This window comes from Oncorhynchus mykiss, chromosome 11 (assembly GCF_057628025.1).
Source record: "Oncorhynchus mykiss isolate SJ-2025 chromosome 11, ASM5762802v1, whole genome shotgun sequence".
In the NCBI taxonomy this organism is placed as follows: domain Eukaryota; kingdom Metazoa; phylum Chordata; class Actinopteri; order Salmoniformes; family Salmonidae; genus Oncorhynchus; species Oncorhynchus mykiss.
The window spans coordinates 62,890,782-62,908,489 of NC_143032.1; the positions used below are offsets into that span (position 1 = coordinate 62,890,782).

Genomic DNA, 17,708 nt, shown 5'->3' on the forward strand with positions numbered 1-17,708 from the left:
ACTTGTGTAAATGTGACATTTCAGTAGTTTTTTTATAAATTAGCAAAACATTTCTAACCTGTTTTTGCTTTGTTATTATGAGGTATTGTGTGTAGATTGAGGGGAAATAACAATTTAATCAATTTTAAGGCTGTAACGTAACAATGAGGAAAAAGTGTAGGGGTCTGAATACGTACCTAAATGCACTATGTGTATATATATACACACACACACACAGTACCAGTCTAAAGTTTGGACGCACCAACTCATTCAAGGGTTTTTTCTACATTGTAGAATAATAGTGAAGACATCAAAACTATGAAATAACACAAATGGAATCATGAAGTAACTAAAAAAAGTGTTAAACAAATCAACATATAATATATATTTGAGATTCTTCAAAGTAGCCATCCTTTGCCTTGATGACTTTTATTTAATTTATAAAAACATTTAATCTCAGCCCCCGTCCACGAAGGAGGCCTTTTGGTAGGACGTTATTGTCAATTGACTTGCCTAGTTAAATAAAATGACAGCTTTGCACACTCTTGGCATTCTCTCAACCAGCTTCATGAGTTAGTCACCTGGAATGCATTTCTATTAACGTGTGCTTTTTTTAAATTTAATTTGTGAAATTTCTTTCCTTAATGCTTTTCAGACAATCAGTTGTGTTGTGACAAGGTAGGGATGGTTTTACGGAAGACAGCCCTATTTGGTAAAACATCAAGTCCATATTATGGCAAGAACAGAGAAACGATAGTCCATCATTACTTTAAGACATGGTCAGTCAAATCGGAAAATTTCAAGGACTTTGAAAGTTTCTTCAAGCGCAGTCGCAAAAACCAAGCGCTATGATGAAACTGGCTCTCATGAGAAGAGGAAGGAAAGGAAGACCCAGAGTTACCTCTGCTGCAGAGGATGATACGTTCATTCGAGTTAATTCCACCTCAGATTGCAGCCCAAATAAATGCTTCACAGAGTTCAAGTAACAGACATATCTCAACATCAACTGTTCAGAGGAGACCTTCATGGTCATATTGTTGCATAGAAACCACTACTAAAAGACACCAATAATGGGGAGATAGAATTTGATACAATTTGATATATGCCGATTTTGCAGGTTTCTCTACTTACAAAGCATGTAGAGGTCTGTCATTTTTATCATAGGTACATTTCAACTGTGAGAGAAGGAATCTAAAACAAAAATCCAGAAAATCACATTGCATGATTTTTAAGTAATTAATTTGCATTTTATTGCATGACATAAGTATTTGACACATCAGAAAAGCAGAACCTAATACTTACAGAAACCTTTGTTTGCAATTACAGAGATCATACATTTCCTGTAGTTCTTGACCAGGTTTGCACACACTGCAGCAGGGATTTCTCCTCCCTACAGAGGAGTGGGAGGACTGGCTAGGCCATTCCAGGACCTTGCGGTGCTTCTTACGGAGCCACTCCTTAGTTGTCCTGGCTGTGTGTTTCGGGTCGTTGTCATGCTGGAAGACCCAGCCTCGACCCATCTTCAATGCTCTTACTGAGGGAAGGAGGTTGTTGGCCAAGATCTCGCGATACATGGCCCCATCCATCCTCCCCTCAATACGGTGCAGTCGTCCTGTCCCCTTTGCAGAAAAGCATCCCCAAAGAATGTTTCCACCTCCATGCTTCACGGTTGGGATGGTGTTCTTGGGGTTGTACTCATCCTTCTTCTTACTCCAAACCTGGCGGGGGGAGTTTAGACCAAAAAAGCTATTTTTGTCTCATCAGACAACATGACCTTCTCCCGTTCCTCCTGGATCATCCAGATGGTCATTGGGAAACTTCAGACGGGCCTGGACATGTGCTGGCTTGAGCAGGGGGACCTTGCGTGCTTTGCAGGATTTTAATCCTTGACGGTGTAGTGTGTTACTAATGGTTTCCTTTGAGACTGTGGTCCCAGCTCTCTTCAGGTCATTGACCAGGTCCTGCTGTGTAGTTCTGGGCTGATTCCTCACCTTCCTCATGATCATTGATGCCCCACGAGGTGAGATCTTGCATGGAGCCCCAGACCGAGGGTGATTGACTGTCATCTTGAACTTCTTCCATTTTCTAATAATTGGGCCAACAGTTGTTGCCTTCTCACCAAGCTGCTTGCCTATTGTCCTGTAGCCCATCCCAGCCTTGTGCAGGTCTACAATTTTATCCCTGATGTCCTTACACAGCTCCCTGGTCTTGGCCATTGTGGAGAGGTTGGAGTCTGTTTGATTGAGTGTTTGGACAGGTGTCTTTTATACAGGTAATGAGTGGAGAACAGGAGGGCTTCTTAAAGAAAAACAAACAGGTCTGTGAGAACCGGAATTCTTACTGGTTGGTAGGTGATCAAATACTTATGTCATGCAATAAAATGCAAATTAATTACTTAATGTTCCGGTTTTCTTTCTGTGAAGGAGAGGAGGACCAAAATGCAGAGTGGTTATTTGTATACATCTTTAATAAAGATGAAAACACGAACAATACAAAACAACAAACGTAACGTGAAAACCTAAACAGCCTATCTGGTGCAAACAAACACAGAGACAGGAACAATCACCCACGAAACACTCAAAGAATATGGCTGCCTAAATATGGTTCCCAATCAGAGACAACGATAAACACCTGCCTCTGATTGAGAACCACTTCAGGCAACCATAGACTTTCCTAGATAACCCCACTATACCACAATCCCAATACCTACAAAAAAAAACAAGAAAAAACACACCACATAATTAACCCATGTCACACCCAGGCCTGATCAAAATAATAAAGAAAACACAAAATACTAAGACCAGGGTGTGACACTTAAAAATCATACAATGTGATTTTCTGGATTTTTGTTTTAGATTCCGTCTCTCACAGTTGAAGTGTACCTATAATAAAAATTACAGACCTCTCTCTATATGCTTTGTAAGTAGGAAAACCTGCAAAATCGGCAGTGTATCAAATACTCTGCTCACTGGATATATTTTTTTCCCACCTGGAATTATAGCAGCTAACGACCCCTGAACGCACAGTTGCTAATCTGCGGCCTGCTAGCTATCTAAAGCACATTGGACTGCTGGCTTAAGAGGCCCTTCGGACATATTTCTTCGGCCACTATACATATTTTGCCAATTGGCCTGGTTTACCACACGGAGCCCTGCTGATCTGTCCGCTGATGTAACTGCACGGAGGCCACAACAGACTTTCCTCCGTCGCGTCATCCCTCTAAGACCTTTCTGTTAGCCTGCTAGCCCCGTGCTGCTAGCTGCCTGAAGCCACGCACTGGACTTGTATGATCATCCGGCTACGCATGCCTTTCCCTAACGTCACCATGCCGTGTCGATTGCTGTTCTGGTTTGTAACTATTGTTTTATTTCACTGTAGAGCCTCTAGCACTGCTCAACATGCCTCGGCTAACAATTTAGTTCCACCCCTCCACACACGCAGTGACATCACCTGGTTTAAATGCTATTTCTAGAGACTATCTCTTTCATTATCACTATATGCACAGGTTTACCCCCACTATTCACATCCTACTATACCTTTGTCTGTACATTATGCCTTGAATATATTCTACCGTGCCCAGAAATCTGCCCCTTTTACTCTCTGTTCTGAACGTACTAGGCGTCCAGTTCTGTTAGCCTTTGCCGTACCCTTATCCTACTCCTCTGTTCCTCTGGTGATGTAGAGGTTAATCCAGGCCCTGCAGTGTCTACCTCCACTCCCATCCCCCAGGCTCTCTTATTTGTTGATTTCTGCAACCGTAAAAGCCTTGGTTTCATATATGTTAACATTAGAAGCCTCCTCCCCAAGTTTGTTTTATTCACTGCCCTAGCACACTCCACCAATCCGGATGTCCTAGCCGTGTCTGAATCCTGGCTTAGGGAGACCACCAAAAACCTTGAAATTTCCATTCCTAACTATAACATTTTCCGGCAAGATAGAACTGCCAAAGGGGGCGGTGTTGCAATTTACTGCAAAGATAACCTGCAGAGTGCTGTCTTACTATCCAGGTCTGTACCCAAACAATTTGAGCTTCTACTTCTAAAAATGTACCTTTCTAGAAACAAGTCTCTCACCGTTGCTGCATGCTATAGACCACCCTCTGCCTCCAGCTGTGCCCTCGACACCATATGTGATTTGATTGCCCCCCATCTATCTTCTGAGCTCGTGCTGCTAGGTGACCTAAACTGGGACATGCTTAACACCCCGGCCATCCTACAATCTAAGCTTGATGCCCTCAATCTCACACAATTTATCAATGAACCTACCAGATATAACCCCAAATCCGTAAACACGGGCACCCTCATAGATATCATCCTAACTAACTCACCCTCCAAATACACCTCTGCTGTTTTCAACCAAGATCTCAGTGATCACTGCCTCATTGCCTGCATCCGTAATGGGTCTGCGAGCAAACGACCACCCCTCACCACTGTCAAATGCTCCCTAAAACACTTCTGCGAGCAGGCCTTTCTAATCGACCTGGCCGGGGTATCCTGGAACGACATAGACCTCATCCCGACAGTAGAGGATGCCTGGTTATTCTTTAAAAGTAAAAAAAAAAAATGTAGAACCAGGAATAGATATAGCCCTTGGTTCACTCCAGACCTGTCTGCCCTTGACCAGCACAAAAAAATCCTGTGGCGTTCTGCATTAGCATCGAATAGCCCCCGTGATGTCCAACTTTTCAGGGAAGTTAGGATACACAGGCAGTTAGGAAAGCTAAAGCTAGCTTTTTTAAACAGAAATTTGCATCCTGCAGTACAAACTAAAAAAATAATGTCAATAAGCATTTCTCTACGGCTGGCCATGCTTTCCACCTGGCTACCCCTACCCCGGTCAACTGCCCGGCACCCTCCACAGCAACCCACCCAAGCCCCCACCATTTCTCCTTCACCCATATCTAGATAGCTGATGTTCTGAAAGACCTGCAAAATCTGGACCCCTACAAATCAGCCGGGCTAGACAATCTGGACCCTCTCTTTCTTAAATTATCTGCCGAAATTGTTGCAACCCCTATTACTAGCCTGTTCAACCTCTCTTTAATATCGTCTGAGATTCACAAAGATTGGAAAGCTGCCGTGGTCATCCCCCTCTTCAAAGGGGGTGACACTCTAGACCCAAACTGCTACAGACCTATATATATATCCTACCCTGCATCTCTAAGGTCTTCGAAAGCCAAGTTAACAAACAGATTACTGACCATTTTGAATCACATCGTACCTTCTCCGCTATGCAATCTGGTTTCCGAGCTGGTCATGGGTGCACCTCAGCCACGCTCAAGGTCCTTAACGATATCATAACCGCCATCGATAAGAGACATTACTGTGCAGCTGTATTCATTGACCTTGCCAAGGCTTTCGACTCTTGTCAATCACCACATTCTTATTGGCAGACTCAACAGCCTTGGTTTCTTAAATGATTGCCTCGCCTGGTTCACCAACTACTTTTCTGATAGAGCTCAGTGTGTCAAATCGGAGGGCCTGTTGTCCGGACCTCTGGCAGTCTCTATGGGGGTGCCACAGGGTTCAATTCTCGGGCCGACTCTCTTCTCTGTATACATCAATGATGTCGCTCTTGCTGCTGGTGATTCTCTAATCCACCTCTACGCAGACGACACCATTCTGTATACTTCTGGCCCTTCTTTGGACACTGTGTGTTAACTAACCTCCAGACGAGCTTCAATGCCATACAACTCTCCTTCCGTGGCCTCCAACTGCGCTTAAACGCAAATAAAACTAAATGCATGCTATTCAACCAATCATTGCCCACACCTGCCCGCCCATCCAGCATCACTACTCTGGACGGCTCTGACTTAGAATACGTGGATAACTACAAATACCTAGGTGTCTGGCTAGACTAAACTCTCCTTCCAGACTCAAATTAAGCATCTCCAATCAAAAATGAAATCTAGAATTAGCTTCCTATTTCGCAACAAAGCTTCCTTCACTCATGCTGCCAAACATATCCTCGTAAAACTGACCATCCTACTGATCCTTGACTTCGGCGACGTCATCTATAAAATAGCCTCCAACACTCTACTCAGCAAACTGGACGTAGTCCACATTGCCATCCGTTTTGTCACCAAAGCCCCATATACTACCTACCACTGCGACCTGTATGCTCTCGTTGGCTGGCCCTCGCTTCATACTCGTTGTCAAACCCACTGGCTACACCCACTGACTGGAACGAACTGCAAAAATCACTGAAGCTGGAGATTCCCATCTCCCTCACTAGCTTTAAGAACCAGCTGTCAGAGCAGCTCACAGATCACTGCACCTGTTCATTGCCCATCTGTATACAGCCCATCTATCTACCTCATTCCCATACTGTATTTATTTATTTTGCTCCCTTTGCACCACAGTATCTCTACTTGCACATACATCTTTTTCACATCTACCATTCCAGTGTTTAATTGCCATATTGTAATTACTTTGCCACCATGACCTATTTATTGCCTTAACTCCCTTATTTGACCTTATTTGCACTCACTGTATATAGACTTTGTTTTCTTTTTTTTCTACTGTATTATTGACTATGTGTTGTTCATTCCATGTGTAACTCTGTGTTGTTGTATGTGTCGAACTGCAATGCTTTATCTTGTCCAGGTCGCAGTTGCAAATGAGAACTTGTTATCAACTAGTTTACCTGGTTACATAAAGGTAAAATTAAAAAAAATATGCTTGGGCCAAGGAACACACGCAATGGACATTTAGACCGGTGGAAATCTGTCCTTTTGGTCTGAGTCCAAGTTTGAGATGTTTGGTTCCAACTGCTGTGTCTTTGTGAGATGCAGAGTGGGTGAACGGGTGCTCTCCGCATGTGTGATAGTTTCACCAGCAAAGCACCGTCTGTGATTTATTTAGAATTCGATGCACACTTAACCAGCATGGCTACCACAGCATTCTGCAGCGATACGCCATTCCATGGTTTGTGCTTAGTGGGACTATTATTTGTTTTTCAACTGCACAATGACCCAACACACCTCCAGGCTGTGTAAGGGCTACTTGACCAAGAATGAGAGTGATGGGATTGCTGCATCAGATGACCTGGCCTCCACAATCACCCGACCTCAACCAAATTGAGATGTTTTGGGATGAGTTGGACCGCAGGTTGAAGGAAAAGCAGCCAACAAGTGCTCAGCATATGTGGTAACTCCTTCAAGATTGTTGGAAAAGCATTCCAGATGAAGCTGGTTGAGAGAATGCCAAGAGTGTGCAATGCTGTCATCAAAGCAAAGGGTGGCTACTTTGAAGAATCTCAATTGTAAATTATATTTTGTTTTGCTTACGACATGATTCCATATGTGTTATTTCATAGTTTTGATGTCTTCGCTATTATTCTACAATGTAGAAAAAAAATAAAGAAAAACCCTTGAATGAGTATGTGTCCAAACTTTTGACTGGTAGTGTGTGTGCGTGCGTGTATTAGATATTACTGCACTGTTGGAGCTAGGAACACAAGCATTTCGCTACACCCACAATAACATCTGCTAAATATGTGTATGCGACCAATAAAATTTGATTTGACTCTCTCTCTCTCAAAATATCTCTCTCTCCAAAATATCTCTCTCAAAATATCTCTGACAATGTGTTTCTCTCTGGTTGTGTTTCAGGGGTCCGAACCGTCTGAAGCCATTCAAGTACAACCACCCCCAGGGCTTCTTTAGTCACCGCTGACCTCTCCTTTACCCCTTTCCCTTCACCCCTGACCCCCTCACACCAGATCTCTTACCCTACCTCGAGGCTTCTTCAGTCACTGCTGACCTCTCCTTTACCCCTTTCCCTTCACCCCTGACCCCCTCACACCAGATCTCTTACCCTACCTCGAGGCTTCTTCAGTCACCAGGGACTCCTGAATTTACCCTCTGTCATGCCCCCTTCCCTCATATCCCCATATCTTGTTTAACACACTGTTTGACACGTTCTGTGTGTCGGTTGGTTAATAAAAAGCTAGTGATCTTGTTTGGATCTGCAAGTTCTTTGTCTTTTTTATTGTTATTCTTCACTGCTGACTGATTTATGCTCACTTTTATTCTACTATGAATGATCTCTCTTTTAGCTAGTACATATTTATTTCCTCATCTCTCCCTGCCATCCCTTTTTCTTTCTCCTCTCTCTCTCTCTCTGCATCAGATCACATTGTTATGTCCTTTATTATCATGGCTCAGCACTTCTCAAAGATGACTTATTCCTATGGGTCCTGGAAAAACAGTGTATACACTATCACACACACTTAGAAATGTGTTCCCTATTCTGTATTTATAGTGTAATAAGAGCTGATTAATTGTTTCCTGTGTATTTACAGTAAGAGATGATTAAATGTGTTCCCTATCCTGTACTTGCAGTGCAGCAAGAGTTGTTGAATAATACAGGACCACTTGATTATTGCTCTGGATGTAACCTGACATTAGTGCAGCATCACAGAGCCCCAGTACTGCTCTCTCGTCCAGGACAAGCTTGCCACTGTTAGGATGTAGCCGAGGTGTTTTGTGGGTTCCATACCATGGTGATCATTAGGGGAAGTGATGTTCTGAGGATGTTTTTGCTGCAGGTTGTGTCTCCTGTTGATACCCAGTCATCCATCAGACATAAAGAGATCACATTACAACACCAAGGAGAATGATCATCAGGAAATAATTCAAGGAGAAACTTAACGTGCGTGATGATATCCTGTCAGAATTCAGGGAGATTCACCACATGGCCAAAAGTATCTGGACACCTGTTTGTCAGAGGCATTAAAATGGAGTTGGTCCCCCCCCCCCCTTTCTGCTATAACAGCCTCCACTCTTCTGGGAAGTCTTTCCACTAAATGTTGGAACATTACTGCGGGGACTTGCTTTCATTCAGCCACGAGCGTTAGTGAGGTCGGGCACTGATGTTGGGCGATTAGGTCTGGCTCGCAGTCGGCGTTCCAATTCATCCCAAATGTGTTCGATGGGGTTGAGATCAGAGCTCTTTGCAGGCCTGTCAAGTTATTCCACACCGATCTCTACTAACCATTTCTGTATTGGCCTTGCTTTGTGCACGGGGGTATTGTGTTGAAAAAGGAAAGGGCCTTCCCCAAACTGTTGCTACGAAGTTGGAAGCACAAAATCGTCTAGAATGTCAATGTATGCTGTAGCGTTAAGATTTCCCTTCACTGAAACTTAGGGGCCTAGCCTGAACCATGAAAAACATCCCCAGACCATTATTTCTTCTCCACCAAACTTAACAGTTGGAACTATGCATTGGGGCAGGTAGCGTTCTCCTGGCATCCTCCAAACCCAGATTTGTCCGTTGGACTGCCAGATGGTGAAGCATGATTCATCACTCCAGAGAATGCGCTTCCTCTGCTCCAGTGTTCAATGGCGGTGAGCTTTACACCACTCCAGCCAACTCTCTGCATTGCGTGTGGTGATCTTAGGCTTGTGTATGGCTGCTCGGCCATGGAAACCCAACGAACAGTTATTGTGCTGATGTTGCTTCCAGAGGCAGTTTGGAACTTGGTAGTGAGTGTTGCAACAAAGGACAGACAATTTTACGCGTTTCAGCACTGAGCTGTCCTGTTCTGTGAGCTTGTGTGGCCTACCACTTCACGGCTGAGCCGTTGTTGCTTCTAGACGTTTCCACTTCACAATAACAGCACTTGACCGGGGCAGAAATTTGACAAACTAACTTGTTGGAAAGGTGGCATCTTATGACGGTGAAAGTCACTGAGCTCTTCAATAAGGCCATTCTACTGTCAATGTTTGTCTATGGAGATTGCATGGTAGTGTTCTCAATTTTATACACCTGTCAGCAACTACACAGCATATCACAACCACTGTCCCCCAGTGCAGTTGACTAGTGTTGTTTCCATGATGATTATGGACCACTGTGTTACATCAAGGAAATGACAGAGAAACTGATATCAAAGTCAACAATAGACCTTTTTCTGTTCAGAAATAAAGGGGGTGTTTTTTTAAGCACTTCTCATACTGCGCTCTATCTTTTGCAGCAATTGCATAGATATTCAGATTAGCGTGTGTAGATTCTTCCCTGGCTGGGTAGGTTACTGCAGTATCTCTACTTTATGGTTACTGTTGTAGCAGGCTGGCATTGTAGAGCAGGTACAGTGTGTGTGAGAGAGAGAGAGAGGTAAAAGAAGGGAGAGGTGAGATAAGGAGAGACCTAACCAAAGGAGAAGAGAGAGATGTGAAGGGGCAGATGTATTCTATAGGTCTAGGATGTTGTTTGGAAGAGGGGAACAGTTCTGTTCAGGTAGCTCTATTCTCCAGACCACCTCCGGATGTATGTTTGAGCCCAAGTTAGACGATGTCAGAGCAGGGAGTGGAGGGGAGGAGAGAGCGATGTTGGGAGGGTGCTGCAACACCAGTCACTGCACCCCTCAGCCGCAATGCAGCACAACACACACACACACAGTGTTTTAGGAGACCCACACCCCTCTCACACCTCAACTTCCTCCCTCTCACACACACCTCATCTTCCTCACCTCCACTGTGCTTCTCTTCATACCACCTTAGCACTCAGACAGTGTACTGTTCAGAACTGTTCCTTTCTTCGTAGTGTGTATGCTGAAATGTACATGAGAAGAACATGACAGAAGCTACAGCATTTACGTCATTTAGTTCATCTTAGTATTGTACCAGGAAAGGATCTATTTTAGCGAGCTAATTTGTCTCTCTCTAAGTGAGCACATCAGATCAAGACCATCACAGCAGCCCTCCGTATCATTCACACCAGAGTAATACAGTATCTCTTTGCATTTGTATTAGAGTAATATAATAATGACAACACACATAAATATTTTGGTTTTAACCTTTATTAGTTAATCAGTTTGTATTGCATACTCTCAGCAGTTTATACATAGCACAGTCATCCCTGACTTCAGAGTTCTCCTCACTGGCCTAGGTATCATTACTGACCACAGCACAGTGAGTCAGCACAACCATCAGACAGGGAGCTGTTTAAGATGCACAATGAGCAGGTTTGTAGTCTTTCTCTGCTTTTTATAGTTGTTAATATAATATACACATTTATATCTTCATAAATATACACATACAGTACAATATATTGATCTGTCACAATCTTTTATAGACATTTGTTGACATTGCTACCCTTGAAGGCTTTAGAAGGTGCATGGCCCTGTACTGTGCTCCCAGCCAAGGCAATGCTGCTGTTTTAATGCACTTGTTATTATTGACGGGCAGTCATATAGACACAATTCAGATAGAGTTTAGAGCATTCTGCATTCACTACAGTCATAGATTAGAAGAAGCATCATATCAGGGTTGAGTACCCGGGGGATAGTAACTAGAGAAAAGCTATTGCTTTGTTTGTTTACTGTTTGTCTCCTGCTCTGCTCTGCTATGCTTTGGCTTCCCTTTACAAAGGCTGCTCAGGGCTTCAGTAGCTTCCCTTCCCCCCTCCCCTCCCGATAGTTCTTTGGCGTCTCTCTCTTCTCCTGGCTCATATGCAGTGTGTTAGTGACTCACTTCTTGGCTTTCTCGTCTTTGACCTCAGTGCTAGAAGATTTCTCGTCTTTGACTTCAGTGCTAGAAGATTTCTCGTCTTTGACCTCAGTGCTAGAAGATTTCTCGTCTTTGACCTCAGTGCTAGAAGATTTCTCGTCTTTAACTTCAGTGCTAGAAGATTTCTCGTCTTTGACTTCAGTGCTAGAAGATTTCTCGTCTTTGACTTCAGGGCCAGAAGATTTCTTGGCCTTCTCTGCCTTCCCTACCTCCTTCGTATCCTTTGCCTCTTTACTGTCGGATGCTTTAGAGGCCTCCTTCTTGTCCTCCTTCTTATCCTCCTTCTTCACCTCCTCTTTGGGCTCTGCTTTCTTCTCCTTTGTGCTCTCTGTTTTCTGTGGTGATTCTTTGGGGGCAGGCTTCACCTCTACCTGGGGTGTGTCATCTGTTTTGGCTTGTTTCTCCTCTTCTCTCTTAGCAGGGCTGTGGCTCTCCTTGGCGGGGGCGGGCTTTTCCTCTGCAGGCTTTGCCGGGGTGGCAGCAGGGGGGGCAGGTGTTGGGGTCTCAGTCTTCTTGGGATTCTCATCTGGCTTGCTCTCCTTGGGATCTGGTTTGTCTGTCTTCTCCTCAACCTTCTCCTCTTTAGGCTGGCTCTCACATTTCTCCTTCTCCTTGGGTTCTGGCTCTTGTTTCTTTTCCTCCTTTACAGGCTGGGGTTGTTCCTTCTCTTTCTTCTCCTGCTTGGCCAGTTTGTCTTCTGCAGGGGGCTTGGCCTTCTCCTGGATGGGGGACTTGGGTTCAGGAGACTTTGGGAGAGGGGATTTGGGAGGGGGAGACTTAGACTCTGGGGATTTGCTGGGGGGAGATGTTGGTGATTTCACAGCTGTGGGAGATTTGGGGGCGGGAGATTTGGCAGGTGATTTGGGGAGGGGAGATTTGGCTTGGGGTGATTTGGATTCAGGTGATTTGGGGGCGGGAGATTTGGCAGGTGATTTGGGGAGGGGAGATTTTGATTCAGGTGATTTTGGGAGGGGAGATTTTGATTCAGGTGATTTGGGGGCAGGTGATTTGGGCTGGGGGGTTTTGGGGGGAGATTGGGGAGATTTGGATGGAGAAGAAGCAGCCTTTTCAGGTGACTTAGACTTCTCTTCCTCTTTCTCCTCACCTGCCTCCTCTTCCTCTTCCCCCTTATCCTCAACTCCCTTTCCTTCTCCCTCCTCTGCCTCAGCTTTGGTCTCATCCTCTTCCTCCTCCTTTTCTCCCTCTTCCTCTTCCTCCTCTTCTTCCTTTTCTGTCTCCTCTCCCTTTTCCTCTTCCTCATCTTCTGCTTCTTCTGTCACCTCAGTGACCTGTGTCTCATCCGTCTGTTCCTCCAGTATGACTGTGTCTGAGAGCTCCTCCCCCTTCAGCTTCAGGTGGGCAGAGGAGTAGGAGTACAGGCTTGGCCCAGGTATGAACCGAGTCTCCTCCCCTTCCAGCAACTTCCTGTTTAGGGGAAGAACACAGGAAGTACAGTCTGAATTGTGTGTGTCAATACAGTCTCCTGTTCAAAAACATATCAGTAATTATTCTGTGATAATCATGTTTTTTTCACAAGAGCAGGGTTTATTTAGAGATCTGAGTCTGCATGAGTGCACCAACAAAACAATACATCCCACCCTTAACCTCTGACCCACCTGTAGGCTGCTATCTCTATGTCCAGAGCCATCTTGACGTTCAGCAGCTCCTGGTATTCTCTCAGCTGGCTGGCCATCTCCCACTTAGTACTCTTCAGTTCACCGTCCAGCTGACGAATAGTCTCCTACACACACACATTTTGGTGAGAAATGCGTGCCAAAGTGCAGGGAAAGAGAAGAGCCAGACAGACAGCCAGACTGGCAGAAGAGTGTACGTACCTGTAGTGAGTGGATATCTCCATGGTGTCTGTCCTCAGTCTCCATGCATTGTCTCTCCAGGGAGTCCTTGGTTCCTCTGAGGGTCTCCAGTTCGATGGTGCGGCTCTGCAGCTGCCGTCTGTACTCTGCTATCTCATCCTGGGCACCACGGATCGCATCTGTGTTAGAGTGAGCTGCATCTGCCAACCGCTCCATACGCACTACAGGGGTTTGGGAGAGGTGTGAGGTTGGGGAACAGGGTCAGAGACAGGGTTTTAGAGGTCATAGAGACAGGGGCTATAACAACCCTATACTCTCAGATAGTGTCCTTTCCTTGTATCCTCTCATTGTCTCTTTTCATCCGTGACCACCACAGAGGTCGGTCATTGAGAACACAAATCCTCTCCTCCAGGAGTAACCTTGACAGTGCCTGTCTGTCTGTCTGTCTGTCTGTCTGAGGTCTGACTCAGCTACAGGACACTGAACAACATGCTGCCAGAGTCAGCTGGACAGCTCCATCACAGTCGGCTTCAGAGCTACAAAGAGGGGGAATGGTCACTGGTAGGAGGACTGTTGACTCAGGGAGGTGGTGGACTAGTACAAATCAAGCCATGCACAACATTTATCCATCCATTCAGAGAGTTTAACTAAGGTCTCTAATCCTAATTCTAGCACCAACACTGGTACATAACATAGTTAGGACACAATAGCATTGCTTGTGGATCTATGGGGACAGGTCATGACCCTGATGGCTGAGCTAGAGGTGGAGGCCTGCATTAGCCCTGATATTATTGTTATGGCCCTCTGATCTCTTATATCAGGTAGAGGCAGTAGCCCTCAGGAAATGATATAATGTTATGAAGGCTAGAAAACATACACAACACTCACTGGAAACCACACACACAGGGCCACAACATCCTCAAACACATAATCACCAAACACAGGCAAACTCCCACAGTCACATTAATAGAAATATAATCCATTGATTCTATTTCTATGGTCACATTAACATGCTATATACACACTGTACTCAGACGCCCCCTATACATGTAATCTCACCCTGCGGCGTCTGACTCTGCAGAGCAGCGCTCCCCTTGTGGTAGGAACATGGCATGACATTCAAGAGACTGCAAGTTATAAGAAAAGGTAGGACGGTGAGATAAGATACGTGACTTTGAGTTGCAAAATATATCTAATTATGGAGTTAATGCGTGCATTCACCAGGGCCACGTCGGGAATGATTGAGAGACATTTAATATTTTATGATGTAGGGATTGGGGGGGGGGGGGCAAGATACATTTCCAAGGACACTAGAATGCGGCATCAGTGTTTCTAGGGACCTAATAGTGCTGACTCATAGTTGCCTGCGGCAGGAATGCATGATCAGACAGAGCACCAATAAGGCTTTCAAAACAGGACTGTAAGCAGACACAAATTTACACCAGACAGAACACTTTCTCCTCTCCATTAAATAAACCAATAGGCTATTTCACCACATTATTCACATCTTTTATTTTTCCAAATGCAATCAGAGCCTATAATTCCATAACTATGAATGGTTCAATTCGATACTACTCTTGGGTAACACAAGCTGTCATTACAGTCATTGGTGCGTACTAGATGATGTTTATGCAGTGATTTAACTGAATATATAGCCTCGAGTCTAATACAGTTAGCTTCAAATGGTGACCTTACAACGAATCAATGTCCCAAATAGGTTTGATAATAGCCTATAGGCCATGCACCACTATGTACCAAGAGCCTATTTGATAATAAAACAAACGAGATCCAGCCAACTCCTCCAAAGTTCAGCACCATGGACAGCAAACTGCACCGTAACATCCGAGCCCTAAAACTCTATTAACCAGGCTTTCTCATACTGACTGACACATCGCTGAGTAAAACCAGGTAAAGGTAGATTGATATAAAGTTGCGCCTCTCACCTTTGAACCATTCCTCCGCGTGCGTTGCGCTCTTGGTCGCGTGTCCATCCAGCTGAGCGCGGATCTCCCGCAGGGCGTTCGTGACGTCCGCCTTGATTGTGTCTCGAGCCTCGAAGCTCACCTGTGCACCCTGGATCTGTGCTAGCAGCTCCGCCACCTCCTCCTCGTGGTTCTTCTTCAGGAACGCTGCTTCTTCCTGCAGCGCGCTCAGCTTCTTGTCCAGCTCTAGCCGTGCGAGCCCAGACTCATCCACATACTTGTTCATTAGGCGTGCCTTGGCTTCCAGCTCCTCCCTGCTGCGTGCCTCGTCCTCGAGCCTGGTCCGCACATGCTGGATATCCTCTTCCAGGTGGTCTTGCTCCAAGAGTGCGCATGCCTTCTCCCCGGTCAGCTGCTGAACCAGACCCCTCAGGTTCCCCAGCTCGCGCTCATAGTGCTCTCCCACGGTAGCGCGCCCGGTCTGGCTCTGTCGCAGCGCAGCCGCTTCCTGCTCCAGATTCGAGTTCATCAGCTCGAGGTTCCGCACCTTGTCGATGTAGCCGGCGAAACGGTCATTGAGTGTCTGCAGAATCTCCTTCTCGTTCCTCCGAGTCATGTCGCCGTTAAAGATCTCCAAGCTGTCGGCGGAGGGTGTCTGGCTGTAGGCCTGGCGGCGGCGCTGAGAGGTCGTCCAGGGCTGGGAGTGGAAGCCGGAGGAGGAGAGGGAAGCGGCAGGCCGGGCAGAGAGGCCCTGTGGTGCCCTGCGGTAGGAGCCGTGGCCGTAGAGGTGGTCCAGTGGGTAGCTCATCTCTAAACCGAATGCAGACTGCGGCAGGATGGAGAGAGGTGAGCTTTTATACCGCGGGAGGAGAACTCACAACTCAGCATGGACACTCTCTCTCTTTAAGGATACATCATCTTCGCTATCGTCATGCACCACTCCTTCCTCACACAGACTAACTACAGAAGAACAGCATGATGCAGCGCATGATACTTTTTACCCAATGTCCAATTGACATTAGTCAGTCACTTACATGATTTACACATGATGTCTAATATCTTGTTGGGACATTGGGTTTATGCAGATGGTTCCTACTATATATCTAGTTTAAGCATCCATCTGGGTAAGGACTCATCTGTGTAAGGATCCATCTGTGTAAGGATCCACCTATGTAAGAATCCATCTGTGTAAGGATCCATCTGTGTAAGGATCCATCTGGGTAAGGATCCATCTGGGTAAGAATCCATCTGTGTAAGGATCCATCTGTGTAAGGATCCATCTGGGTAAGGATCCATCTGTGTAAGAATCCATCTGTGTAAGAATCCATCTGTGTAAGGATCCATCTGTGTAAGGATCCATCTGTGTAAGGATCCATCTGTGTAAGGATCCATCTGTGTAAGCCCAATGTCCCGACAAGATCCTAGCTGTGGTCTGAAGCTAGGTGTCTGAGTGTGCACAATGCATCAATATGATTGTGCAATCTTCGTTACAGTAGACCAACATAATTATATCCACAACACCATGTTCACTTCAAGAAATATAGCTGCTGTAACATTTCCATTTTAGGTTTCAATTATTTTATTGTGTTTGGACTAGGCTGGAAGTTTCATGTGGAGCTCTTCATTCTCTCTGTCAGTGCTCTGTGAATACATTACAGTGTGTGTAAATGTGTGTGGTTCTGTCAGTTGGCCAGGTGTGTGTCCCAGGTGGGTTGTATCAGGATAAGGTAAGACCCAGATGCAGACCGTATCGAAGTAACAATGTTTATTACAGTGAACAGAGGCAAAGGTACAAAACGGCAGGCAGGCTCAGGGTCAGGGTCAGGCGGAGTGGTCAGGTGGGCGGGTTCAGGGTCGAGACAGGCAAGGGTCAAAAACCAGGAGGGAGAGAAAAAGAGAGGTTGGAAAAAGACAGGAGCTGACAGGACAAACACTGGTAAGCTTGACAAACGAGACGAACTGGCAACAGACAAACAGAACACACAGGTATAAGTACACTGGGGATAATGGGGAAGATGGGCGACACCTGACAGGTGAAACAGATCAGGGTGTGACAGGTTGAAGTGGATCTGCAGACTCACACTGCAGCGGTAACCACACCGCTTATCAGCAGAACATTTGACATTTTAGCCACTTTAGCATGTCAGTCATTACATACCGTAGAAAGTTATTCATAACTTGTCAGAAATGTCAAGATCAACTAGTCCATGTCAGCTAATGTTTTTTTGCTAGGTTTTTTAGCCCATAGATTTTGTTGTACGAGATGTTCCCAAATGCTGGAAGGGGGTCTCTCTCGCTCTCTCTCTTTCGCACACACAAACACACACACACACACACACACACACACACACACACACCTGGCCCACTGACAGCTTTACACATCGTAAGAGTGTTTGAGGTTTAATGTCATAATCTGTTTTCATCATGATCCTCAGAAATAAAAGTGAATGGCCCAGCTCCAAAAGAATAAAAGTGAATGGCCCA

General features: G+C 45.4%; 2 protein-coding genes across 11 annotated transcripts in view; one reads left to right on the top strand and one right to left on the bottom strand.

Moving 5' to 3' along the window:
- LOC110536144 (THO complex subunit 5 homolog) overlaps positions 1 to 7,953 on the top strand; it is a 35,000-nt gene extending 27,047 nt beyond the window's left edge. For all 10 annotated transcript variants that reach the window (XR_016484645.1, XR_016484644.1, XM_036936013.2 and 7 more), the window contains exon 20: positions 7,592 to 7,953. Coding sequence is in view for 8 of the 10 variants with exons in the window: in XM_036936013.2 (XP_036791908.1) it covers positions 7,592 to 7,655 (64 nt within the window). In the remaining 2 variants the exon portion in view is untranslated. The remainder of the gene's footprint in view (positions 1 to 7,591) is intronic.
- A 2,810-nt stretch (positions 7,954 to 10,763) lies between these two features.
- LOC110536145 (uncharacterized) lies at positions 10,764 to 16,887 on the bottom strand. The gene is made up of 4 exons (XM_021621725.3): positions 15,246 to 16,887; positions 13,324 to 13,523; positions 13,105 to 13,229; positions 10,764 to 12,913 (listed from the first exon to the last, which is right to left on the bottom strand). Exons 1-4 carry the CDS (start codon positions 16,030 to 16,032, stop codon positions 11,449 to 11,451), a joined length of 2,577 nt encoding a protein of 858 aa, XP_021477400.3. The 5' UTR covers positions 16,033 to 16,887; the 3' UTR covers positions 10,764 to 11,448.
- Between the last annotated feature and the right edge of the window lie 821 nt (positions 16,888 to 17,708).

Bases quoted from the DNA above. Each gene is read 5' to 3' on its own strand.
- LOC110536145 (XM_021621725.3), bottom strand. From the start codon at position 16,032: ATGAGCTACCCACTGGACCACCTCTACGGCCACGGCTCCTACCGCAGG. The intron at 13,524-15,245 runs GTGAGAGGCGCA...AAACCCCTGTAG, and splicing joins CGCGGAGGAATGGTTCAAAG to TGCGTATGGAGCGGTTGGCA. The intron at 12,914-13,104 runs GTGGGTCAGAGG...TCCCCTAAACAG, and splicing joins ATAGAGATAGCAGCCTACAG to GAAGTTGCTGGAAGGGGAGG.